This window comes from Corvus hawaiiensis, chromosome 16 (assembly GCF_020740725.1).
Source record: "Corvus hawaiiensis isolate bCorHaw1 chromosome 16, bCorHaw1.pri.cur, whole genome shotgun sequence".
Lineage (NCBI taxonomy): Eukaryota > Metazoa > Chordata > Aves > Passeriformes > Corvidae > Corvus > Corvus hawaiiensis.
The window spans coordinates 5,782,712-5,810,076 of record NC_063228.1 but is presented as its reverse complement, the minus strand read 5'-3'; the positions used below and the strand labels follow the sequence as shown (position 1 = coordinate 5,810,076).

The window sequence follows — 27,365 nt, the reverse complement described above, 5'->3', positions numbered from 1 at the left end:
GGAAGAGCAGCTTCGAGGAGGAACAAGAGGGAAAATTACATTTGCAAGCAAAATGTGCCAAGAAAAACTCAGCTGGTCCTTTCCCAGTCCCTGCAAAGCTGCTCTGTGGAGAGCAGCTACAAAGCACAGCCGAGACCGAGGGCTCTTAACTGCTGCTGTTTTGGTTTGGGCCACATAGCGTCACCCTGATCTTATCTGGCCCCATCTCCAAGTAGCAAACAAAAGGAAGAAGACACAGAATACTTATCACAACACAGATTTAATTTCTTAGGCAGTTATAAAATTACAAAGAGCGACGGGCTAGCAGTGAAAGCCAGACACTTGGTGAGGTGGAATGTTAGACAAATTTTTCCACTTATCAACACAGATACCAAACAGTCAGTGAGCACTGCAGGATGCAGGGTTTTCTCCAGGAAGCAAATGCAAGAGCAAATAGATCCAGGTAGACCTAGGGCTGAGTCAACACCCCACAGAAACCCAGAGCTACAGGTTTGGGGAGAACTCCCCGCTCCTGAGTTGGACACATGCAGGGTCCCTGCGGCCACATGGCCAAAGCCACAGCACTGACACCTGTAACAAGCACAACGGCAGCTGTTTGCAGGGCAGAATTACAACTTCTTGCCCGTTATTTTCAAAGCAGTGTAAGATGAGATTTGCCAGTCGGAAGAGCATTAAAATGAAGGCATGTCATGATTAGAAAAATAGGAATTTGCTGAATTCCTTTGGTTGTACAACTGGAATCTGAAAGGATTTATTTACAGTCAGAGCCATGCTTTCTTCATTGCAAGCCTTTCACAGGCCAGCAGATTCCAGGAAAAGAAAGGCCTGCTCTGCACATGTGGAGAAGACGCTCGGGCCTTGCTCTCAGATATTAACAGTTTAAATAAAGTTCACTGTTAGCCAGGACAACTGGAGCACAGAATAAAACTTCCCAAACCTCTGCAGTGATTAATCCCCACCAACACTTTGGACAAAGACTCCTGTCGCTCTGCAAACAGCAGCAGAGCATCTGCACATGCCAGTGGGATACTGAACAGCTCAGCAACCCACAGGGAAAGAAATTCTACTGTCCTACTGCATGCTGGTTGGTGCTAATGCCATTATTGGAGCCAAGAAAGCACAGCATGGGACATAACAGAGAGTGCTGTGCTCGGGCTCAGTGCTAACCCGCTCACCCAGCCTGGGGCTCCTCTGCTCCCTCCTCCCTTTTTGCTATTCCACACAGGTCAGACCGAATTTCCTCTGTGCAAACACCTGTCACTGCATTAAAGGTCTTCTCAGGTATTTATTTGCATTCAGGCAGACTTGAAAAGCCACCACCTCTACCCCCACCCTCTGCAAAACACAGAGCCAAGAAACTCGCCGTGCAGGACCCAGAGCAGTGAGGTACAAGCACACACCTGATCCCAGAGGAAGCACTTGTGCCAATGTCTTGTTCAACAGGGCATCAGAACAAACAGCTTTTACCAACCTCTTGATGCTTTCTACTTCCTCCTCCTCCTCTGCCAGGCCCTGCCTTTTAACGGCTAGATTCGTATCTATCACTTGTATTTTGGAAACAGTGACATAAGAAGAGACCAGGGCAGATAAAAGCTTTCTGCCTCAGAACTTGAAATACAGAGTAAACAGACAGATGTCGAGACAGCAGCCGAGGACCTGCACTCGCTGCCCATTTGCACATCAAGAGAAGCAGCTCCTTCCCTACGGTACTCCCTGGGAACTGATCCCACTGCAAGCTAAGACCTGAGTTTAGGATTCTAAGTTTTTCAGTGTTCCCCCCTCCCTAGCTTTGGTTGTTTCAGTTCTCTGCCTCAACCCTCCACTGAGTTAAAAGCTATGAGGAAGTGCAGCCCATATGGAGAGAGAGACAGACTGTACAGAACAAACACTGTCCTTCCAAGGAAGGTCAGTCTAAACTGAGAGGGGCTGCACAGGTGTTCCCATACCCTGTGACCAGCTCATGGCCACAGCACAGGGCTAGAGCCTCCTTGGCTTACCCTGGGTTTGTCAGAGCATCAGAACAGAAATGTTTAGACACCACCTGATTCACAGAGAACAACAATGCAATCACAGGCTCCACACTCAGGTGAGGATGCAGCTGCAAACAGTATTTCTAGTTATGTTTAAAGAAAAAAAAAAAATAGAAACACATCTTTGTGTCACTGGGATAAACCCCCAAGCTGAAAGACTTCTAACTTTGGTAGCATACCACAACAGGGTGGTTACTGAGGGCCTGAGGCCATCACATGGAAATTACATCAGTCATATTTTATCTGAGAAAAAGTTTATATCCTCATGCAATGAATTTAAGACAAACTACTGTCACCACTCTTAAATACACAGCCAGTGGGGACCAGAAACAACCTGCTCCACCCTACTAGCTGGTCACTAACCTCAGAACATTAATATTTTTGCTCTATAAAAAGATTTTCCCAGTTACAACAGCAAGAAGATACTTTAACTGGCTTTCAGCTTCTATTTAAGAGTGAACCAAGTAGGGCACAGCAATTCCACAGTGTGTGGCTCAGGAGCAGGAACACGCTACAGCGTACGGAAGACACAAATAGAGTGAATATGGGATCTCCAACTCACCTGTGGAAAATAAGGTATGAAAATTAAGAAGGGAATAAAATTAGTACAATACATGTTCTCTGTTTTTAACAGCAAAGTTAGTAATTACGTTTAGGGGTGTAACATGGCCTTTGTTACACTCAAGACTTGTAAAACTTGTGTGCTTAGCAGACCTGTGCTGCTGGTGCATGTTTACTGCTAACTGTGCTTGTGGAGTCTAGGCCAAGCCTCCAAGGATGTTATCAGGAATGTTAACCAGCTTTAGTCTGGAATGAGCAGACATCTCCTGGGTGGTTGAGTTTGCCAGCAAAGCTCACTGAGCTTATATTTACTTCAAGACTTGTATTTCACTCTGCAGCTCGGAACATCACAGCAAAGCTGAGAGCAGTAAAGCAGAAAATAAAATAAGTAACTGCAGACCATGGAACTGAGTTGTCAGCCAGACCTTAAAGTCAAGAGACTAAGCAAGATTTCAGCATGACTCAGGGGCTTGCTGTGAATGTGCTGGGTTCTGGAGAGGACACCACAAGCCACTCCAACCGACTACTTCGGACAGTCAAGGGTTTGCAGAGAATAAACAAGCCTGAACCCTTCTCTCCCACACATGCTCGTGTACAAACACCTTCCACTGACACAGACTCACAGCAGCCTCCTTGACAGAGCTCTCTTGGCAGGGGCTACCACCTTCTTTGTACTTATAGAGGCAGGGGAAGCCCACACAGGGCTTTGGGGACAGAGCCCACTGCCTGCTATTGCTCCAGAGAAGACTTGTTCATGGTACCAAATCCTAAAAGAACATCACTGCGTAGTTGTTGTAGGGAGTTCACACATAGCTGGAACACTCAGCCTCTGTTCTCCTCTCAAGATCTGCCATTTTCTTGCCTCTTTTTATATTTACTTCTTTGTAAGCAGTCAGTAGAGGGAAAGGAAACAACCCACATTGCTACACAGAAGGCAAAGCAGGCTCGTTTTGGCAAAGGGAAGTAACACTCACCAAGTACTTCACTAATCACTTGCTCAATAACTGTTATCCAAGACTTAAGAGAAGGCACATTACAACCCTAAAAATAGTCTGCAGCACTGCTCAGCCTTGGAAAGCCCTAGACAGTGTCAGGGCAGTTAAGGATTTATTCCAAAACTGCCAAAGAAACAACCAGTCCTTGAGTGTATCGCAAGAGGTACTCTGATGAGTGGGGAAATGGAAAAAAAAAAACCAAAGAAAAGAAAAGCATTGTTATGCAGCAGTAGAGAACCCGGAAGTAAATTAAATTTTCAAAATCATTTATATTTACATCAGTATCTGAAAAAAAAAAAAAAAAAAAAAATCAAGAACTTTCACTATTAGAGCACTACACTCAGCCCCAGACTGAGAAGAAGCAGGAATTGAGAGCCTTCCAGCAGGAAACCTTAAGGCTGTTTATAGAGTGGGGCTGCCAAACTCTACAGGGACTTCCCTCCAGCCTGACAGAATCCTTGCTTTGGATAATTTAAAAAAGTATAAAAAAAGGTTATTGCTACTCTGCCAAGAAAATAGGACAATCTACAGGAAAGAAAGAAAGTGCATTCCAAGTCTTTTCTCAAAAACCCACAAGCTCATCAGCTGCTACAGGCTACAGACACCCAAGTACCAAAGGTGTACAGACAAGATTCTCTAACAATCCTTCCCTCAATTCTAGCTTTTCTTCCTGCAGCAATTCCTTTCCTTCCCTGTAAAGGCACTTTCTATATTCTATATCCTTACGCAGGGAAACACTTCCAGTTTTCCATCCCAACAAACAGAACAGTCCCACAAATACACAACATTCAGAAGGAATTTTAATTAACAAAATGGTCCAGGAAAGGGAAGGGAGAACCCAAAAAAACAGGCCATTGCATTTGAAAGGTTGCATGTCAGTCACTAGGTATGCCTGCAAGCCCATGCACAGGAAACCATTTGGACCTTTGTCAGTGCAGAACTAGTCTCAGCTTCCAGAACCACTTCTCTACTCCTTCCTTATATAGGCTAAATATTATATACATATATAAAAAAAATACAAACTTGAGTTTGTTATAAAGTGGCTTCTCTCTCTCCCCCTCGTATGCTTGCTTGGCACATGAACGCATGCAAAGCTAAGTAGGCTCTGAGGGCTGCACAAACAGCAGGTTTTGGCAACAAAAAAAATAAACACAGCTAAAATAGATAAGCAAGATTAAAAGCCACTGAATTGAAAACCATATATTTTTCCAATTGTATAGAATTAGAACTACAGCTACGACTTAAAACTGTAAGAGTCTGTCATCCTCTCTCCCAACTCATGTCAAAGTTCATAGCAGCATAACACGAGATTCCTCAAGAAACATCAAGCCAGTGTTCTCTGCTTCAGGAGTGAGTTCGCAGGTCCAAGTTTAGTCTGTCCGAAGGATCATGGGGGGATGCTCACTGTCTTCGTCCAATCTAAGTGAGTTGGTTTCATCTTCCAGGCAAGCTCCACCCACAGCACCCAGGTCATCCGTATAGGCTGGAGAGAAAGGAACAAGGAGTTGGGGAATCAGCAGCAACAAACTAAGGCTTGGATCCAGAGTGAATGAGGAGAGCTGAAGTACCAGGCATTACTTGAAATAGTTTCACTGCCACCCTATGTTTGCTTTTATCATGACTCTGTTTCACTACTGTGTTTCTCCAAAGCCAAGAGCAGTTCATGATCAAAATTAAACTCTTGTGTGTGTGCAACGCATACTGGAGCTTTGGGCAGGCTGATGTTTTCAGTCTCCACTGACGCAGTGCAGTACACACGTGATATGTGCTGACTGTCCTCCCTTTGCAGCGAGGCACTAACTGGGGTGCCCGACGTGGCAAAAGCTCCACTGACTTGGAGAGCTGCAGCATTAACCAAGTTCTCATCCTCTTGATTTAACAGAGCAGTGAATCAGGCTAAAAGGTTGCTGTTCCCATAAAGGAACAATTGCAGAATTTATCAACCTTTTGTAAAAAAAAAAAATGTTAAAAAGGGAGCAGGGCTATAATTCAGATGCTTTGCACAAGGTCTGGGTGCAGAACTGCCTCAAGAACCATGTGGCAAGTACTGAAACTATCACTACAGCAATCAACCACAACTCCAGAAAAAGTTCTACCCAGAAAGCAGCAAAGACAAGTGATCCAGCTACAGAAAGCTACTGCACACCACAAGTGCTCTTTTCCTACTGCTCACCAAGGCTCCACCTCATACGCGCGGTTACGCAAAGCTCGGTGCGGACGTGGACCAGCTCATGCAGCCATCTAGAAGGAAGCAACAGGCAGAGGTGCTCCCTGCCCCATTCCCAGCCTTCTCCTTACCATGCCTGGTGGGTGAGGAAGGCACGTATGTACCTTTAGTCACAGCGGAACTGTACGTCTGCGCTACCAAGGGCCGGTCGTGGGATGCAGACTCCAGAATTTCGTTGGCGGGCTCCATGCTGCCATCGAGCCTGCCAGGGAGAGAGGGGTTAGCTGGAGAGGTGATCTGCCTGGGCACAAGGCAGCGTGAGCTGGCAGCTACAGGAAAATATTTCATCTGATGTGCAAGAATAACATATAGAGAAATGCAACAGGAGGAAGTTGGTCCCTCCTTTTCAGAGGCCTGGCAAGAAGGCACCTGACAACACTTGGTATTTCTCTGAAGACTCATCAGCATCGTGTTTGCTTCTGACACAGCATCAGGATCTAAGTCCTAGTAGCTCATAGTAGGAAAAGACGACTCAAAACAGACTGCATGATTAAAAAACCCCATTCCAATCAGCAATATTATAGATTGCCTTGAGCTCTGTCCACAGCAGAAGCGGTTGCTTCATACACAGATACTAGAAAACCCTCTAGAGAAAAAATTAGAGCACTTCAAAGATTAACAGCTTGGTAAAAGCTTCCCTCTATGAGGCTTTACTTCATCCCTAACCAGAGATCATGCCTTAAAATGTTCAGATAAATGCATGATTTTTGACCATAATTGTAGGTTGACCAAAGCTGCAAACCTGAATTATCATCATGAGTTATTATCTTTAATTCTATGATTGATCAAGTAATTTGACGGTATTACCCCAGCTTTTCCTGCCAACTCTTACTGGAAAACAGTGCATTGTCCTATTTCTCTAAGTGCTCTACAGTACTATTACAGAACAGCAGCTGCCTGGCCTATATGCAAAAGGAAGTTTAATAAGGACACCAGCAGAGAGAGAACAGGGATAATTTCATAGGCCAGTTTCCCCTCTGTGAAGTCAGAGTAAGATCTTTCTCATGTTTGTAACCACTTCATTTATTGATGAAGAGGACGGTGTCACTCGTTTCAAGTTCTTGTTTAAGTAACTCAACTCAAAGTGCCAAGAGGAAACAGGAGCACAGAGAGAACAGCGATTGATCCCTCCCTGCACTGGGACAGGGTTAAATTTCTGCTGGTAAAGCGGTGCTTGGTGTAGTGGATACCTAGAAGGAAGGCTCAGGGGGATTCTGAAGTTACTCATTCATATCAGAGGTCTGGAAAAAGATTAGTTTGAAGAAATGAGCTGTTGTAAATTAGACTTTTCTAGAACAGAACTAAGTTTGAGAACAAACTGGATTTTGAGAAGAAATAAAATACAACAGCTCTCAGCTAATGTGGACTTACTTGTGCTGCTTCATTAGTGTGCACTCGCCTCCTTCTTGGGGGTCTAGGTTGTACATGTAGAGATACCCATCAGCAGCTCCCACCAGCAAACGAGGGATCTTCTGGATTCTAGAAAGGTTTAGAGGAGAGGTTATTAATTAACAGATTATTAATTAACAGATTATTAAATAGCATACACACTCCCTTCCCTTCCCATGATTTAAAGGTTGGACTCAGTCTTAGAGGGTTTTTCCAACCGAAACGATTCTATGACTTTAAGGCATTATTTTCCGCACTTTTGCTCCTAGACAGGGAATGCTGTTAACAGTTAGAGCACCCAGGAAAGAACTGTGTGTAAAAAAATTACAGCATAACCACATTTTGGGGCTAACAGGATGCCACAGGAATCAAGCAATTACATGTGACTCAGTAAAACAGATTGAGAAGTTACCGTCCAGTTATCAAGCTTTGTGCAACTCCAGAGACGAATATTCTAACGGGAAGGATTTACTTATTTGAGAAATGTTACAAAGCTTAATTATTGCTTAAAGGGTGCTTTGAGATCAGAGGAGTGAGAGTACAGACATGAAGTCAATTTAGCATAAAAATTATAAAACCCCCACAAAATAAGTTTACTACTGCTCATCTTATTGCTTTGGTAGCTGTGCCAAATGGGACCTGCCTTTGAGGAAGACAGCATAAAAGATTAGATTTAGTCCTCAAAATTAACTTTAATGAATGCTACGCTGTTTTAGAGACAAGAATTATATGAACTTGCTTTCAAAGACTTCTTTAATGGTTAGGCTGGATTGCCTAATTTTGCAATTCACTAGCAACATACAGCATCATTCCCCATAGCACTAATGGAAGCAAATGCCATAAAAGCCCATGGGTCTGTTCTCAGTATTCTTGTTCCAAAATTAAGACACCTTTAGAAGACATCTCTAAACAACATTTAGAAATGGGCTATTCCTATCCAAATATTATGCCCTTTCCTCCTCCTCTCTCATGACTGTGAGGTGTTAGCTCTGACACGTTGCTCTTAAACTGGAATGATCACAGGTGCTCTGCTGCAGATGAAGTTGTGTTTTACAGTGGCTGCCTCTCCAGAGCCCAAACAAGCCAGCAGGGTGGGGAGGGCAGGCTCCATTTCTGTACTCACGTGGCAAGTGCACAGATGTTTTTGTGCCCACAGAAGGGCAGACGGACTGTAGCAAAGGCTCTACCCTGGTTGAACATCTCAGTTACTTGAGAGGGCAGATAGCTCGTTGAGGCCATCAGCACTTTTCCAAAGTAACCTGTCCAGGTTGTAGGCTCTTCCTGAGGTCTACAAATTAGAAGAGAAAAGTGACCAACTTTGCCTTCACCTTAGAGAGAAAAGTGTGCAAACACTTGAAAACATTTTATTTTTAAAGATATTAAGCAGCTTCTTTCTCTTCAGAAATAACTAACACCCTTGAGAATTCTAACGCACTTCATTTGTGCTGCAGGACAAAATGTGTCCTCCAATACTCTCAGCCTGTTATTTAAGCATGCTTGATTGTAAACTGATATTTCTGCATTTAAGACTGCATTTTATAACATTCATTATACAAGAGCAGAATCTACTGGGAAGCGCCACGCTTCAGGATTTTATTAATCTGTTTATCACTAAGCAAATCATTGTTTCCAATAACTTCCACTGAAATGTAATTAAGACTGTCCTCTCAAATCATAAATAGGAACATTTTACAACCTGGTGCCTTTTAAAGCCCTCTATATGCAGCTGGAAGGCATTGCTGAGATAGCTCTTCCCATACGGATATCAGGGGAGGTGAAACAAATGTAACTGAAAACGTTAAAACTGCTCCACACTCCTCTGTGAAGGATGGCCAAGTTCTCTTTGGCAGAAAAACACCTTTTCTACTCAGTGGGAGAACAGTACACAGCTCAGCTGCAGTTGCTGATTCATAAGTGACTTCTTATGCCCTTTACTTTACAGAAGTGTTCAAAGGAAGTCTCTCCACACTTTGGAGAACTCATCCTATTGAGTACAGTCAACTTCTAAACCTTTTCCTTGAAAAATCTAAGGCACCTTTGAAACCTACTTTTCTTTCACAGTCTCAAGTTTGAAGATATGCACCGTCTCCGTGTTACTGGATGCAGACAGAAACATGCCATCCATGCTGAAAGCCAATGAACAGATGCTCACACACCTGGGAAAAAAAGAAAAAAAGAGATGAAAAACAATGAAGTAAAAGTATTTGGCTTAATTAAGCAGGTTTCTAAAGTCACCACTACTTTGCAAATAAGAAAAAAACTCTTAAATAATTAGTATTCTGAATTCTCTGATAATTTCTTGAGGCTACTCAAGCATAAGATTAATGATGTTCAGCTCTGATGTTTACCAGATATGGGATCAATTAGTAACAATCTGAACTCAGTCTTACCCCTGTATAAAGTAGAGTAGAACTAGAGAGTTACTGTTACCACAAACCACACCACCATTTTACAACGGCTGTCAATGGCCACAGTATTAGAAGGATTTAGAAGAGAGTGAGAATATTAGATGTACTGCCTCCAATTGCCCTAAGAATACAATATATCCTACAAAAGGTGACCCACTCTAAACAAGTTCCCTCACCAATAAATTTTTAAAAGGCAAGAGGGAGTACAGTTCTGACAGGATTGATTTGTAGAATAGTCAAGTCCAAGGGAATAAAATTGGAAAACATTCAAGCTGAAAACTGTTATAAGCATACATGCAGGGATGAATGAAGATGAAAACAAGCAAAAAATCAGGATGCCAGCTCAATTGCTGAACATACTGGAAATCAACCATAAGGAATGAGCATCAGGTAATTAACCCAGCTGAACTTTACCTCTTCACTCCCCTTCGGAATTCAAAGAGTTTCTGTCCCTCTGGAATGGAAAACACTCTTATTACTGTCCCCTGTAAAGAAAAAAAAAAAAAAATCATTTTTCATTTCAAGTTCATTCATTGTGTATTAGCTCTAGCAAGCAGAGTACAACTAGAAGCAGCAAACCACTTTGCTGGTGACTCATTGCTGTGATGCACCCCAGATACTATATGAAGTATTTATGGAGCTTGTTTGTAGGATGTGTTTGAAGAGTACAGAAACAAGAGGTGGGAGCTACTAATGTAGAGAACAAGCTGTGCATCAAAACCAGCCCTTCTCACCATATTTGATCATGAAAACGACCACACTAGACAAGTACCACGAGTGCAGTCACTTGGAGATGTCTTTGTGCCTTTATCAGATGCGATCAGTTATACCTTTATAGTCTAAGCTTATTACTCAAAGAGCAGAGGCTTCAGACTCTCTAATTTATACACATTTCATGAACGATTTGTCATCGCATGCCAAAGACTAGCGAGGCACTTCTCTCTACTTGGACTTTAACTGTCTTGTTTTCATTAGGAAGGCAGCATCAAAACAAGACAACTAATTTCTAATAAGCATCCTGCACTAAAGGGAGGAACACTCAGAGGACTGCCCTAATTACAGCCAGATTAAAATGTTTTATTTAAATAACCTTATTATCCAACGTTTCACAGCACGGAAATTGTGTCAAATATCATTAACAGATCTTAACTCAGATTTCCCATTGTAACTGTAAGCCTTCTTTTCTGGCACTTGCACATGGAACAGGGCACACACAAACTTAAAATACTTAACAACAAATTTGATTTTTATCAATATTGGCAAGGCAATCAAAATCTCCCTTACCTTTTCTGAGGCCGTGGCAAGTTTAGTACCACTTGCATCAAATGCCAAAGCAGCCAAGGGACTATCATGAGCTGGGATCATATTGGCAGCTCTCTGCAGCAAATCAACAAAATAGAACCTTAGAACAGTGCAGGTTAAAAGCTACATGTGTGCAGCTTGAGACTGCATATTTAAGCACATTCAAGGCAAATATGGGTCTTACTTTATGGACAACAGATTCAATACTTTTTCAGTAACTGCTAAGTACATAAAATTATCACTGCAGCATATGCATAGAGAGTACGAGCAGCAGGAAGACAATTCAAATAGAAATTACTTGGTTCCACCCAGATGCCCAATTCTATTCATCAAATCTAGTATTAGCAGTTGTATTTTCTTTGCTGACATTCTGTGAAGCAAGAGGTGCTGCAAATTGATGCACAGAAACTTAAGCGTCCAGTAATTCCTCTCTGAGCAAGTTAAGTAACTTTCAAAATCTGCATCTTTAGAGGTGAAAACAGCATTCAAAGATTCTTACTAGATTGATGGTGTCGAAGACTTGTACTTCTCCAATAGTTGCACTTCCTGGATAGGCCAGGTAGCAATTATCATTGTTTATTGATAAAGCACACAACCCTAGAAGGGATGCAGAAACAGAATTAGAAACAGGCAAATTCCAAGACCTATGCAGTAAAACTTTCTGATTCTGTGCTTAAGTGTCACAAAAATAACTCAAATTATCAACAGAAATAGAACCAAAGATGAGTAATCTCAGAGTCAACCTGCAATACATATTCAACTATTTACCATAAGTTTAATATAAAACAGAAAAGGAAGAATAGCAAGAGAGTTACAATAACTGATTAAACAGTAGAACTTCCCAGTGTCTGCCATGATTCCTAAAGCATTAACCTGACAAAGTCTTTAATAGACCAAGTGCTGTCAAAATCCAGTTTTTCTCTCTCCTGTTTTTTTCTAACATTTCAACACAACCACTCCAGGAGACCAAAATACTGGGAAGATGCAGTGCAAGGCAGAGTCTGCTACTTGTTCTCAGCTGGATCAAACAAGTATGCTTTCAGACAACACTCGTATTTGTTATTTTATTTGAAAGCAGAATTAACAACACAACAGTTCCCTGTAGGGAACCTCATACACTGACACAGAAAGCACTTTTCAGAGTTCTGCTGATTCTACCACTGTATTTACCTGCAGGATTGGGAGGTGTCTCCCTGATTGTATGTAATACCTTCATGTCTCGTATGTTGTGTATATAAAGAGACTCTTCCAGACATACTATCAGCCGCTAGAAAAGGGAAAGAGGACAAAATGCTGACATGGAAATGGAGTTTATATGTATTTATCAATCCTAAAAAAATTCTATGCCAAAATGCAGCAGGTACCTTCCAATAGAGAAGAGGCTGTACCACCTGATGAGAAGTAGGAGTCTGACAGAAGATACACAAGATCCAGCTCTTGACACACACACTGCATGTGGTCACTTGAACTGACCAGTGCACCCCACTTCCTTCAATCTCACCAGTGCAAACTGAAGTCATTCCCATTACTAGTTTAAGTCAGCAAGCCAGAAACCTTCACTTAATTCTTACTCTGCACCAATTTACATGTGTAAATAATGGAAATTACTTTCTGCTTCTGCTAAACAGGGAAAACAGACAAGACTTTTTAACCATTCATAAAGCCTATTATGTCTCCATAACCATTTGTGAATGGCTTTTTTTTTTAAACTCTTATTAAGTTCATAATCTCATTTACACTTTGTAGACTACATACGGATGACTAACTAGACATTACTCATTTAACACTAACTCCCTGTGCCAGAAATCAAATTAGCCACTATTTCTCTCATGACTTTAAACAGGAAACCCCTCCTCCCACACTCAGTTTTTGGGGGCAAAGACAGACATTAAGATTTTCTCCTTCAGATGCCATTCTCTCTAGTTTGACTAAAGACAGAGAAGTCTGTATTTGCTGAAGAGCCTACTAATGATTTATTAATACAGTGAACTATACTTCCAGCTACTTAACTCAAAAAATTCACCGAGTGCCTTTTAAAAAAATTTTATTTTTTTGAGAAGAATTCAGCAAACAGTACTTAAAAAGCTAAGAATTTAATAGATAACTTTAAATTTTGGCCTGAAGAGAAATTGTTAGTCTCACATACTTTCACATTTAGGATGAAAGGATGATTCACACTGAGAGGGACCTCAGGAGGTCTCTAGTCCAACCTCCTATTCAAAGCATGTCCATGTTACTCAGGGTCTTTTCCTATGTCAATACATAAGCATAGAACCAAAAATACTTAACCAAATACAAGTACTGAGATGCCATACAGAAGCCACAGTTGGAAAAGCACAAGTAAATTTCAAATAGCAATTCTGTCACCAAAGGAAGAGACACCAATCAGCAGAGGAAGTGCCAGAGTAAGATCCACAGCCCCTTTCCCACATTTCCACTTAGGCAAAATCACTACTCACTTGTCTGTTGAGTTTGACAGCCAAGATGGTGTTGGAGTAACTGTAGTTGCAAATCTCTGTCCCCTTCTTAAAGTGACAAACTTTCAGCTTGCGTGGAGCTTTAAGGCTAACTATGGCCACCAGACTACTGGAGAAGAGCCTCTCCACAATGCACACATCTTCTGTGTCAGCTGGGGGATCAAAGGAACGAGGGAAAAATACAGAGGGAGATTTCAGGGGAGGAAGAATGATGCACATCAACAGGAAATACTGTCTAAGAAAATCACAGAATCATAGATTCAGTCTATGTAAAAATACAGCCTAACACCACAAACATTCTGCCACAACAGCTCAGAGTCAAAGTGGGAGACGGGACAGGCTTTGAAAGCAGAAAATCTACACAGTGAGTGCTGATTTCCAAAGATTTCCTCCCCCTTCCCCAAGGTGTCACACAAGTTAATGTTTCAGAACAGTGTCTACTCCCCCATGCCCAGAATCCAACAGAAAAAAAGCCCCAAAGCTACGAAACCCAGAAAATTGTCAATTCCAGAATTTTGCAGTCTTTTTTTATCTCTGCAGAAATCTAGGAAAGCAAATGTTTCCTGGGCTTTTTTTGTGGGTGTATTTGGGTTTTGTTTTTAAAGTATGCAAGGGTTTCTGATGACCCAAACCCCTGGCATTTCCATATACCTCTCCATGAAGAAAGAAAGGTTACAGTACTCAAAAAAGCTGGTAAACCTCATTTGCCACAAGACTGCTGCAGCCACCAATTAGCATTTTCACACATACCATCTTTTACCTGACAGGCCCTAAGAGCAATTTGTGCAGGAATCACTGATGCCCAGTATTCATGCAGAGCCATAAAACATCAGATTTGCCAAGTGTTCTACTATGGGAGCACTGAAAGCAAAGGAGGAACACAAATCCCTGCGTGAGGAAGACAGCAGGAGGGAGGAGAGTGCAGGATCTCTGGCAAAGAAGCACTTCCACAGCATTTGATTATACCCCAGCACTGGACCAAGCTGGCAGGAGGCCAAGTCCCACCACCAGTTATCCTGGTATCTGTGCCTCCCTCTCCCATCCCCAGAAGCTCCTCTCCAAAAGCCCCAGGGACACAGCAGACACAGTTTTCAGGGAAGAAAGAAGCAGGAGAGGGTTTTACCATGCTCTGCAGCTTTTTCACAGCCATGGGCTACACCTGCCCTTTCATTACAGAACCCAGTCAAGACAAGTGACTTGAGCCTTTGGCCTTGATCCATCAAAACAATTTTTTCAGGAGTCAGCTTCTGGATTAGCTCAATGCTTAACACATTCCAAACCATAAAGCTGCCAGTTAAAAAAAACAAACAACAACAAAAACCAAACAACCCAAAAGAGCTTGTTTCTGAAGGCTTCTGTTTTGGCCAAGAGAAACATTAAGTAATTAATTTGCACTGTTCCCATCAGCAGTGACAGAAATTCCATGAAAAAGTTCTGTTCAACATTCTCAGAATATGACACTGCTATCAGTGTGGGACGTGTCTGCTTTCAAAGTGCTTTTTCTGGGCAGTTTATTTCAAGAAAATGAACACAAAATATTTAATGTTCTACATTTTTTTGAGAGAAACAGCCTGCTTATGAAAAAGGAGCAGGTTTACACTATGCACTTTCAGTACTCCATGCAACATAATTGACTTTTATCTGCATCTTGTATTTAATACAGTACTTTTCCAGAGAAGACATAATAGCTCACAGAGGCTTTGAAAATTCAATTTTCTTGAGCAACAGAGATAATGCATTTTAGTAATTACGTTGTTTTCAAGGAATTGTTCTCCATTTTCCCGATACTACACAAAACACATGAAAAAGAAACACAAAGATCTGCTTCAATAAATGTATGTAGAGACTTTGAAATGCAGAGGTCTGTGTTCCTTGAATCAGAGTAGTTACATAAAAGACTCTCAAATATTTTACAGGATGGGTTATCAGCTCTCCATCTAAGCCTGGACTCCTTCAAAATGATGACATCCTTTTACAAGAGTCAGAAGACCAGCACACAGAGACCCAAAATCCACAGTCTGACTGTTCCCTGCTCCAGGGCGAGCACAGCTTCTTTCCCCATCCAGGGATAGCAGTGTTCAGACACAGCTTCTGGGATTTGTCACCCTCCCAGGCAGGCAGGAGAACTGGTATTTCAGAAGAGGAACAGCAGCAGGGATTCATATAGAAAAAGTGCTCTCCTATGCTGCTGTGATGGGAAGGGTGAGCAGCAGGGAAGGCACACAGGGAAGAGCACTATCAACAACTAAGCAACCAGACAGTAGAAAAAATTTTCAATAAGCAAAATGCCTCCAAGGTATTGATAATCCTTCAGCCTCACCATAAAAAGACTACAATACAGACAGTTACCTTTACAGAAAGACATTGTGATGGGCATTTAATTAAATTCACTTTAAAAATACAGGATGCACCTCTGCTCCTTTGTCTTCCTTTAACAGGAAGAAGAGATAAAATCTCTTCACAGCTGCCAAGTAATTTATGCTTCCCAACAGCACCTATTCAAGAGAGTACCAGGCTATACTGCCCATCCTACATTCAGCTGACCTGAATTAATCATACCTTTAGCAGCACTAAAGCCCTATAGCAATGCTGCTACTCACGGTTTTTTCTTCTGTTAATATTATCTCCTTTACACTACACAATTGAGCATTGCCAGAAACTCAGGTTCAAAACAGAGTAACAACAAAAAGAACTGCAAAACAAATTAAGTCTCGGCATCGAGGAGAGAACAAGCAAACACATAACAAGATTAGTTTCACAAACACAAGCATGTAGCATCACAGACAAGAGCTGGTTAGAGCCAGCTAGATTATGATAAGCTGTGCCTTTATTCCATTTTTAATCCAAGAACATAAAGCATGTTAGAAGCATTCATTAAGCCTTAAAGCACTCTCCAATCTAATGCTTGTTTTTACAGTGGGATCAACTGCTCAGGAGTCAGGAGATTTGCAGTCACAGGAGAAGTCAGTGATGGGAGCAGCCAAATCTCCCATGGCTTTTTTTATTTCTCTCAAACCCAAGACAGCTGAGGCATATTCTGCAGTTTAGTTTAAACACCTACACAAGAGTTAGCAGATCAATCTTCCAGAAGAGAGGGAGGGGTCCTTAACAGTGCTCACTCAACACAAAAAGTCTTTAGACCCACTTAAACTAAATTGGGAAGTGGGAGGCACCATGTTTGGGAGGCCTCAAGATATGTTTCCTTGAGGAAAGGAGGTACCCAATGCACAGGAAGCCCTCCACCCTCATATCAAGTTTTAACAGGCATGGTTTGCAAGTCCAAGACTGAACATTATTTGACTCATACAAAGAAAATGAACGGCTCTCAATATTTCGACCTGCTTTGAGCCAAGACTGTCTGGCTTCCACAGGCCAAACCATTGAATTTTCCATAGTGAGAGGACAAGGAGTAACAGGTTCAAACTCATAGAGGGGAACTTCAGGTTAGGCATATGGAAGAAATTCTTCCCTGTGAGGGTGGGGAGGCCCTGGCACAGGTTGCTCAGAGAAGCTGTGGCTGCCCCTGGATCCCTGGAAGTGTCCAAGGCCAGGCTGGAAGGGGCTTGGAGCAACCTGGGACAGTGGAAGGTGTCCCTGCCCATGGCAGGGGCTGGAACTGGATGATCTTTAAGGTCCCTTCCAACCCAAAACATTCTACTAAATGTTATCTCATACTCTGTGCTCAGCTTTCATGGACTTAACATTCAGAAAACTTAAAATATCAAAGAGTTTAAGTCAACACAAGCATCCCAGAGCCATTTGAAGACAAGACTGCAATCAGCAGGTCAAAATTCCAATTCCAACTGCTTTATCAGGTTATTGTGAGATGTTGAACAAGGCACTTTATCCAACCTGTACTTTTTCTCTCAAGGACTACCCAGAAGATGCAGTCCTGCACAGTGCAGCCGACCTCTCGGGATATTTTTCAGTGTCTTGTGTAAGAGGAATCATCTTCACCGAGTCTCCTGGGGTGATACCAGGCCAGATACTGTAAGTGCCTGACATACTGCAGAGGTCAGGCACATAAACTACATGGCAGAAAATGGAATCCAAGCCACTTACTAACCAGTACAACCAGACCATGACTCAAATAGGAAGATGTAGCTGCAACACAGTTTAACCTGACCACAGGTACCTAATTTGAACCTCACAATTACTTCTCTCCATTGACTGTGTACAGAAGCAGGCTGTCATCCCAGGTAATAGGTGATCTGAATCACACCCCATTTCCAAACTTAAGATGCCACAGGGTCAGGTCACTTTGGGAATGGAGTCTGAGGACAACTCTGTCATGGGATCCCCACTATAAATGCTGACATCACAGCAGTTGGTACCACCTGCTCACATGGAGTTTACAAGAAAGCATGCATAGCATTCATAGTTGACTTATTAGCACCAAAAAAAACGGAAGTCTATGAACTGCTGGCAGAACAGGGAATACCACTTCTCCCTCAGGCTTCCCTCCATTTCATCTCAGATCCTACTCAACGGTGATCAGTGTTGAGAAGTTATGGGAATCTGAATTATTCACCCTTTTGGATGAGCAAGCCTGCAGCTATCACGTTAAAGAATAATTTTCTACCAGAAAATATTAGGATAGAAAAATATATAATGAAGTCTTTGTTTTCTTACTTGATAAAAGCATTATCAGTGCTTCCATGCCCCAACAGCCAGTATAAAGACCCAAAAGACACTCTCTCATGAGTAAATTATTCTTTTTATGTCCAGCTGCTATGTAACCTGTCTAATGGATTCAAAATTAGAAAAGCAGAGTTCTCGTTATTCTCGAATTTCACACTATACCAGCTAAATTTAAATACAGAACTGATTTATAATTGTACCCTGCCCTCAATCACTGCTTTGTATTTGTGTCATATTTACATTCAAGGTTCCTTTTAGGCCAATTTCAAACAACCTGTGAAAAAATGAAACATTTCTTATTCTTCCCACATTAAGCCAACTGAGGGGATTAAAAAAGAGAGGAAAAAAAAAAAAGATACTCACTGCATTCATAGATTTGCTCTAATTTGTCCACAGAAGAAAGAGAAAAGAATTTGTAGCCTGATTTACTGCCAACTGCAAGGGATCTGCAAAAGAAACAAGCCAGTCAGGAACACGAATGACATCAGCTGTGATTACCCTTGGACAGATTCTTACCCCTTTCTAAACCTCCAGCTGGGTTAGCTCAGTAAGGAAAGCGATGAAAAGTTTGTCCAAAAAAGCCACAACAGACACAGATAGCGTCCTCAAATCTGATTAGACCAAACAGCTTCAGAATTACAGAATTTGGATGTGGAATTCTGCTTCACATTTACGAAATGACAGTTCACAGCCTAAAGTGAATCTACTGCCCAATTCTCACCGGTGATTTCTTCACATAGGCTAAAAGCTTCAGTGTGGAGGAAAGATGATGACTTGAATAATGTAATGCAAACCAATTACATCATTGTCTCATCATTAGAGGTGACCTCCAAGACCTTTTAAACTGAGCTGTCTGGGGATTTTTGTTCTTCACAGGGTAACCGTCCCCGAGCATCCCAAAAGAGTTTTCACATTAAAAAAAAAGTAATTAAAAACTGCCAACTCTAATTTTCTCTGGCTTTAGGTGATGATGTTCTAGCACCTCCATTGTTAGGTCTCAGTCTTACAAATACTCATACTGAATCTTTGATCAGAGGCACCCTCTAAAAAGTGCCAGTCACTGATGTTAAAGAGATTTAACAATAGCAGAACACTAAAAAACTAACTAAAACCCCTTCTTTCCTCCATTACTCAATTTTCACACTTAGCTCACAGACCAGTTAATTGCTTTTCCAGCCAGAGTCAAAGGCAGGTCTTAAATTTTAAGCTAGAAAAACCTCTAGCCTGTCTTGCAGGTCTTTACACATCAAGGCAGCAGACAATGGCTCATTCTTGGTTCCCCTCCCCATGTGGAGGACGATTTTATGCCACAGATAAAGAAAATTAACAGTCAATACAGTTCTACAGAAGTGCATTAGTATGTTTATAGTCCATATATTTCTAACTGCCAAGAGACATGAAGGAAAAACTAATTAAATTCCAATAAAATACATTTTGATACACTAAATTGTGGCAAGTCATTCAACACAGAGCTCCAATCCAACCCTGCCAGTCAGCCTGCCAAAATGCCTTCCTGAACTCAGCAAGATGATTCTCTACATTCAGATGCACTAACAATTAATGCTGCATTTGGAATACAATGAAGATTCCTACATTTCACGTTCTTTCTGTATTTTCCACTCGTGGCTCCAAAGTGAGTCTTTTTTAAACTTCAGCATACCCAGAAGATTAAAAATTGCTCCTCAAATAGTTCACCCTGTGAAATTAACATCCCAAGCTACAAAATCAACTTCTGTAGGATGGTGTGATCTCCTCTTCTAGAAGAAAATACAACTGGCACAATCTGGTTAGGAAATAATATTTGAGAAGGTTTAAACCTTCAAATTAAAATATGCACCATGCAGGCAAGAGATTCGATTCCACAGATTCAATAACCAAGATATTAAAAAAACATATTAGGCTTAAAGATAGAGAAGCAATCATAAAACAAAATTTTGTTGCTTCTCCTCTAACTCACCCTAGAAATACTGAATTTAATTTTCCTTCAGACAAAATCAGTATGTTCAGCAGTCTCTATCTGATTAATCACCAAAGACACTTCAGTGGTTTTGCTCAACTACTTTCGTACAACTCAATGAAAACTGACATTCTGTGCAAAAAACCTCCTGAAACTCTAATTTGGTAAAATAAAGCAGTAAGTCAGCTTTTCTTATATATACTGCTTTCCTCAAAAGAAAGTTTGACAAAGAATGACATTAAAACTGTCACTTTTCAAAGGTAAACAAGCAGTTCACAGAGTTAAAAATAAATGGAGTCACAAGACTCCTTGCAATATGAACGATCCACAAAAGACACAGGATGATTTCCTCATGGAGAACTCCACACAGCAGCTATCTGTATTACTAGGCAGAATTGATTCCTGAATTGTACTTACAGTAAATACAGAATACTGCTGAATCACTGTTTTACTGAGGATCACTGAAAGCAGTAAGGAAGCCCATTTTTCTTGTCCTATGACTACACCTCATTCAAATGAGCTTAAGACAATGGCAAAAAAAGAACTGTGTACACGATAAAAATCGTTAGACTGAGGAGAACCCAAAACGCAGTAGCATAGAATGGACCTTTCCATCCATGACAACTGTTTTTTGTTATTTATTTCAGGATTGAAGTGATGAAGTCACAAATTATTTGTTTACACGAAGCAGTTCAAGTCAAGATAATTAAACCTATTTCAGTGTACAAGTGTAACTGCAAAATAACCCCTTTTTCTTCTAGAACAGCTGTCTTGCTTTTGGAGGGTTTGCTTTGTTGGCTTGGTATTTTTAAATGTACTCTCAAATTACTTCTTATGAAACTACTGGAAAAAGGCTTTTTACATGTAATAAGAACCCACTAGGCTGAATTATACCAGCATAATCACAGTGATTTAAATCTCCCATCTTCCCCTGCACTGATATTACACTTAAGCCCTTAAGACATCCCACAGCCACCTAAATGGCCAAATCCACAAAACAAGGACTTAGCCAAAATTACCTCACCTCCAAAAAAATGTGCAAGCATATGGGGAAGAAATATGATCAATAAGCCATTCAGCTCTTGCTCAGATAGAGAGTGGCTAACAAGAAGCTGCTGTGGTTTATCAGAAGCTCCTTTCACAGTGTAGGTGTTATGCTTTATAACACCTAATTTTCAGAAGCTGATGAGAGACTGAAATTGAAAATAAAATAAATATTCTCTAAAACTGCCTTTTTTCTTCTAACATTATGCCATAGACATGTGGGTTTTTAGCTCTGTTATGTAGCCTCTATTACACACTTTAGACTGTAGACTCTGAGCTATTTCATCATGAAGGCTGTCTCCTCAGTACAAAATTATCAATATAGCCATGATTCATGGAACTGTGTTTACCTACTTTTTCCAGAGATAATGCTGCAGTCTGATCCCAGACTACATAAATCTTGATAGTATTTTCAAGAGTGGCTGTCATAAATAATTAAAACTATCTTCATCAAGCAAACAGTGCTGTGAGATTTCACACACTCATTGGAAGATGCTGACACTCACTCTAAGTGCACTCACCTAAAGGGGGAAATCAGCTGCTTCAATCTCTCTGGCTCTTTAGAAACAAGTTTTTTCAGCTGGATTAGAATCCTAAGGTTTTCTTTTGTTTCTTTAATATACATACAGAAGGAAGAAAACCAGTTTTTCCCTTTCCATATCGCAGAGGACCTTAACTATTAATCAGAAATATTCTACATTAATCAGAAAGCTCCTAACAAGGACAGCTCTCTCAAAGATTACATCAGTTGCAGCTGCAGCATAAACATGACTCTAAAAGTCATTACTACTTTAAATAACTGGTTAATTAAGCCTACTTTCATTATTATACAGTCTCATTATACTAATGTTCCACCTCATTTCAAAACCAATGTAAATTTCCACAGACAAAACATTTTGGCTTACGATGAAGAGGCGGAAAATAATAGTAATAAAAGAAAAATCAATGAAGACATAAGAATTGCTAAGGAATTACTATGGAAATGTACCTTGCTTTATTTCCCCCTCCAAAATATCTGCTGAAACCAAAGCTGTAACATCTCATGGACATATTTTAATATCAAAGGTCATTATTTGGAAAAGAGATACAGAACTTCATACATTCAATGTTTTTGTCAGCAACATTCTGATAACCCACAGGAGATTTTCCCATTATTCTTGTATTAAAAGAAAACCCACAAACTTAAATCTGCTACAGCAAAAGGAGACCACGCCTGCTCATCACTTAACATGCAGGCTGGGACAACAGAAAGTCCACAATCCAAGTAAATATCACTATTCTCGGGCCAAATCCCCATCCAAATGGTCACACACTGAGGAACAGATCCTCTGGCCAGCCCCCCTCAGCTGCTGTGCCCTCTGCAACAACAGCAAGAAACACAACATACGGTTGTCTCTCTCAGCTATCCTCCCTGAGTGTAGGAGCTACGTGACCGCTCGGTCCTTCCTTTTTTTGGTCTGTGTTTAGCTTTAAAGCCTCCTTGGAATAGAGAGCTCTCCTGTCCTCAAGGATCACGGGTGTTTTCTCCTGAACCTAGGAGAAACAAAGGCAGAGGAGTGAATGCTCAGCACCTAACCCTTGTTCCTCCCACCACAAGCAGTTTACTACAGAGACCTAAACATCACAGAATAAGGGAATGAGAATACAACTTCTGGGACACAAAGCATGCTGGTTGTATATAGGGACAGCAGCATTTGCTCACAATGTAGAATGAAATTGATTTATTTGGGAAATAATGGGCAGAATTAAATTGGAAAGAAGAAATATACGGACAGATACATGGCTTGTGTAACTCCAGACATAAATGAAAGCAGAGCCTGAAGAAGACCTTGGCAATAAGGTACACACCAGTGTTTTCTTCAGAAGTCCAAACACAAGGTTTGCTCTTCCCTTTCATCAGAAGCCTGTTTTTAAAAGTGCAGTGACTACTTTGTTTCCAAATGCTGTCACACGATTACTTATTTTTTAAAAAAAGGTGACTACTCTAGTCTGCCCACTTGCATTATTTCACAAGCAGGCTGTTTGGTGGGGTTATTTTTTGTGGGTGGGGGAAGTAGGTGCGTATTTGTAAATTGAACCTGAACACCACTCGCAAGTATTTCCAAAGAACACCTGTGCAACAGTTTAAAGATTGAAAGTTTTACCTATTATATAGATACATACAAGCTTTGGGTTCTTGAAGTTATGCTTTGCTTAAAAAGTCACAAACTTCTAATCCATTAGCATTTCCCTTATGAGTTTTAAAGCTCTATGAGTTTGTGAAGTGTTTAATTTTTCATAAATGTATCTGTGCTCAGTTTTAGCAGTTCTCCCTGAGGTAATACAAACTGCACTCGGGTTTTTCTTCCCAAGTATCCATTGTTAAAGATCTACAGCTGTAAAACCTACCTAGCACTGAGGCCACCCACAAGCTTCCACTGCCTGGTTTTGCTGGGACACCCGAATTCCGATCGGTTGCACCACTTTGATCTGCAAGCTGGAGCTTCTGCCTCTCAATCAAGGAATGCCAGTCATGCCGAGTTGTGCAATGATTGATTCACTGGGGGAAAGGGCTACGTCCAAAACAAGCACACTAACATCTTCTGAGAATACCCTTCTCTGTGTTTTCACTTAATGAAAACATTATATCAAAGAGAAGCCACAAACCAACCGCTTCTGCTGCATTATAGGTGAAGCATTTTCAGGCAGAGTTCCAGTCCCAGCCAATAACTCAAAACTCTCATGTAAATAAAGCTTAGGGCAATGTGGGATAAACAGGCAAGACAACACTTGCAATAATGTAGATACTATTCTAAGAGACAATGTCACTACACACGGTGCACATGAATGAATATTAGCCAAGTCTAGGAAAACCCAGCAGGATAGAGGATATCTGCTTCAGCCGCCAGGGATTGCAACAACTGGGAAAAGCAACAGCAACTTTTATGACGACAACATTCTCCTAACTACCAGCAATCCAATTTCCCAAGACTGAGAGCTACCATGAAGCTCATCTTCCTACAGGAGAGAGTAACTAATTACCAACTCTTCATAAAACCAAGGAAAAGTTAGCTTGACACTTATTTTCAGCAGTAACAAGCCCCATCTTTTCCTAAGGCAAGGAACTGGCTCTGCTGTGGAGGTAAGCAAGACACAGTTAAGCCTGAGTGGAACTGGCACCTCGTTAAGGTGAAGTTAAAAGCTTTAAATGTAGTAACAACAATGAGCCCATGTCATTTATTTTCCAGTTTTGTCTGTCAGCAATTTTTCTAATTACTGAAGCACCTGAAAGCATGATGTGAGCTCTACTGACTGGGCAGACATAAACAAAGCCTGTCTTTCATATACTGCCTGAAAGAATATACATTTGTTTACCTTGCCTGTCTGGAGAAGGGCTCCAGTTACCTGTAAAAGTTGAAAAGAGGTGAGCTGAGGCCCAGCATGGGAAAGTGTAAGTCATTCCTAGTAAGTTCTTTTCAGCTCTTCTCACCTGGTGAACTGTCATCTCCTAGATACATAGAATAGTGTACTATAAACCCAGAGAGCTGCCTTCTTGTTTCTCTACTCAAACAAGAAACTAGGAGAGATCATGGGTGGGGAAAAAGAAAAAAAAAATCAAATAAACTTCAGTTTAAAGAACATACACAACCACTAAATTCTACTCAGTTTAGGAACTTGAATGCAACTTGGTTGTTTGGGCCACTTACCACATCAGACAAGTGTTTCACTGAGAAGCTGCTAACAAACACATCCGCAAGACTTGTTTTATACTTACTACTTTTCTTGGAGAGTTTTATTTGAGACACTGTTAGTAAGAAAAGATTATTCCACATCATCAACCACCTCATTAATCTCAAATTAAGTGGCCTTTTAAATTATTCTCAGAATTTTGAGACAAAAATATGAACAGGAGCCTTTTGATATTTCTGTCATTTCTACAACAGATAGCTGAATTCACAAATACTCAAAAATGACACAAAAGTAGTCCAAGAACTGTAATTGCAAAGATCTACGGGCCAGGCCTGCCTCACATAAAAGATACATTACCAAAATTCCCATCAGCTAATCTCAAGGTGATTTATATATAAATCATTTTTAAAAGCATCATTTATTCACAATGGATATTAGAACACCAAAAAAAAAAAAAAAAAAAACCAAAAAAAAAAAAAACCAACCAAACAAAAAGCCCCACCAAAAAACCACCAACCCAAGCCAGCTACCAAAAAAGATTTTTTGGTTATTTACAAAAATGAAATGGAAAAAGTAGTGCAGTAACACACACAATTCAGGAAAGAAATCATTAGCCAGGTGTCCCTTTTTTCTCCCTATAAACTCAAAGTTATAAATGAATCACCTCCACTCTCCTACAAGAAAGATTTCAAGGTGTACAAGCCAAAACCCACCTAGGTAAGTTTATGTTATATTTGCTTTCTTTTTATTTGTCTTGGCTTTGTTCTCAAGTCAACCTGCAACTGTCTTGTTCAAAATAAGTGGGGTTTTTTATCACAACTCAGTGATCTTCAGGTACATAAAGCTCTCCACAAAGCTAAGGTGCAACTGAAAATGCAGAAGTGCCACACTGGAGAGCAGAGCTGAACTTCAAAAATGTATATAATGACCTTCATAAACTGCAGACTAAAGAGGTGACAAATCTCCTAGTTATTATGACTTGGGTTTTTTTTCCAGTAACAGGTAAAAAATGAATGGTAGCTGAGCAAAACTTGGGCATGTTTTACACGGACAGAGAGAGATCTATATGGCACTCACTGAAAAAATGTGAAAAGCAGTTGCAAAAGTCTCTGGCTTGAATCAATATATGGATAATAATTTACTTACAAATACACAGAGCACTACTGCTCCCCCCATCATTTACCATAACTTATTTACTGCCAGAGTCTCTTGTCTCAAGTCTATCCAGCTCCAATTGCTCATCTCTTCACCCCCAACAAAACCTACAAAAGCAAACAGAGCCTCTCCTGTTGTGATGTAACTCTGCTCAAGCTTGGCAGTCACCAGAAATAACCCTCTCACCTTCACAACTCCCATATGCTACAGGACGTGCTGAGGACAGGCACAGGTCTCCCTCGTGAGGGCAAGATATTGTTGCTTGCAAAAAGAACAAGTTGTTAAAAAACAAACCCTCCACCACACACGTGGGTTATACTCTGTGATGCCAGTCTGAGATCATTTCCTCTTACTCACTTCCTAAAAAAAAAAAAAAAATCTCCTTTCTCGAGTACAAGTTCTTTCGGTTTTTACTCCCCAGCTTCATCTCTCAGGTATTTAACACAGTCAAATCCTTCTTTAAATGATATTCAGTGCTCCAATCCCAACTAATAGGGGGTTCCTAAATTAAAAATACTGCTTTATAATACCCCATATAAAAACTAATGTGCACTAATTGATCTAAATATGCTGCAATGATTAAGTAATTTGTGAGACGTGCAGCTTGAACCATCTGAAGCCCAAGTAAGTGCAGTTCCAAGGATCAGAGAAAGGCCTCTTTTCAAAAGCAAAACTAAAAGTAGCATGGGCTCATAAAAATACCTTCAAGCCTGTCTCACTTTTTTAACACAGCAGGTGACAATAAAATAGCTGTATGAAAAGACAGCTGCGAGGAACTTTTGGATGAAGTCTTTGCAAGTCCTGGAAGACCTGGGGCTTCATGTCAGGCCCTCCTAGGGCTGGACATCATCAAGGAGCAGCAGGAGCCCTCCTCCCGTCCCTTCCCCCAAGGAACAGCGAGCGATGTCTCCCAAGCAGGAGCAGAAGCTCCCCAGGACAGCGATCCGGGGGAGGAAGAGGGCAACACGCTGCCACGACCCCACAGCCGCGTGTCCCCGCGGGAGGAGCGGCCTGTCCCCGCGGCTCCGCACTGAAGCCGAAGGGCACAGGGGGGCTGTTCCCGGCCCTCCTCCCCGCGGGGGACCCCGGCCTCACCGCAGCCCCGAGGCTCCGGGAAGGGGCGGCTCCAGCGGCGCTCCCCGCCATGGGACGGGGCGGCACCGGGGAGACCCCACCACGCCCCCCCCCCCCCGCGGCCAGGCCTGCTCAGGGCCCCCCAGGCCGCTGTCCCTTCAGCTGCCCCCTCCCCGGCCCGGGCCCCCTCAGCCCGCCCCCTTAAGCCCCCCGTACGTGTTGTCCTGGTTGAAGTTGGCGAACAGCAGATGGCCGCTGCCGGCGTCACCGCTCTGACCGGCCAAGTTCATGGCGGGACGGCCCTCGCCACCCCCGTCCGGCGGGGGAAGGACGAGGAAACACCTCCGGAAGGCTGCGCCCCTCAGCCGCGACCGCGCGGGCCCCGCCGCATCCCCGCCGGGCCCTTGTTTACGCGGCGGGCGGCGGAGCGGCCCCC

General features: G+C 41.7%; 1 protein-coding gene across 4 annotated transcripts; it reads right to left on the bottom strand.

The window, feature by feature from the left end:
- Positions 1-240: 240 nt before the first annotated feature.
- Positions 241-27,365, bottom strand: WIPI2 (WD repeat domain, phosphoinositide interacting 2). 4 transcript variants are annotated; one of them, XM_048321203.1, is made up of 12 exons: positions 27,146-27,365; positions 18,394-18,476; positions 13,372-13,541; positions 12,083-12,179; positions 11,412-11,509; positions 10,895-10,987; positions 10,025-10,095; positions 9,251-9,358; positions 8,326-8,490; positions 7,185-7,292; positions 5,885-6,015; positions 241-5,069 (listed from the first exon to the last, which is right to left on the bottom strand). In XM_048321203.1, exons 1-12 carry the CDS (start codon positions 27,217-27,219, stop codon positions 4,957-4,959), a joined length of 1,311 nt encoding a protein of 436 aa, XP_048177160.1. In that variant the 5' UTR covers positions 27,220-27,365; the 3' UTR covers positions 241-4,956. The 4 variants fall into 4 exon arrangements, with proteins under 4 accessions (XP_048177160.1, XP_048177162.1, XP_048177159.1 ...); XM_048321205.1 differs by having other exon boundaries at positions 5,918-6,015; positions 27,146-27,364; XM_048321202.1 differs by lacking the exon at positions 27,146-27,365 and adding an exon at positions 21,553-21,671.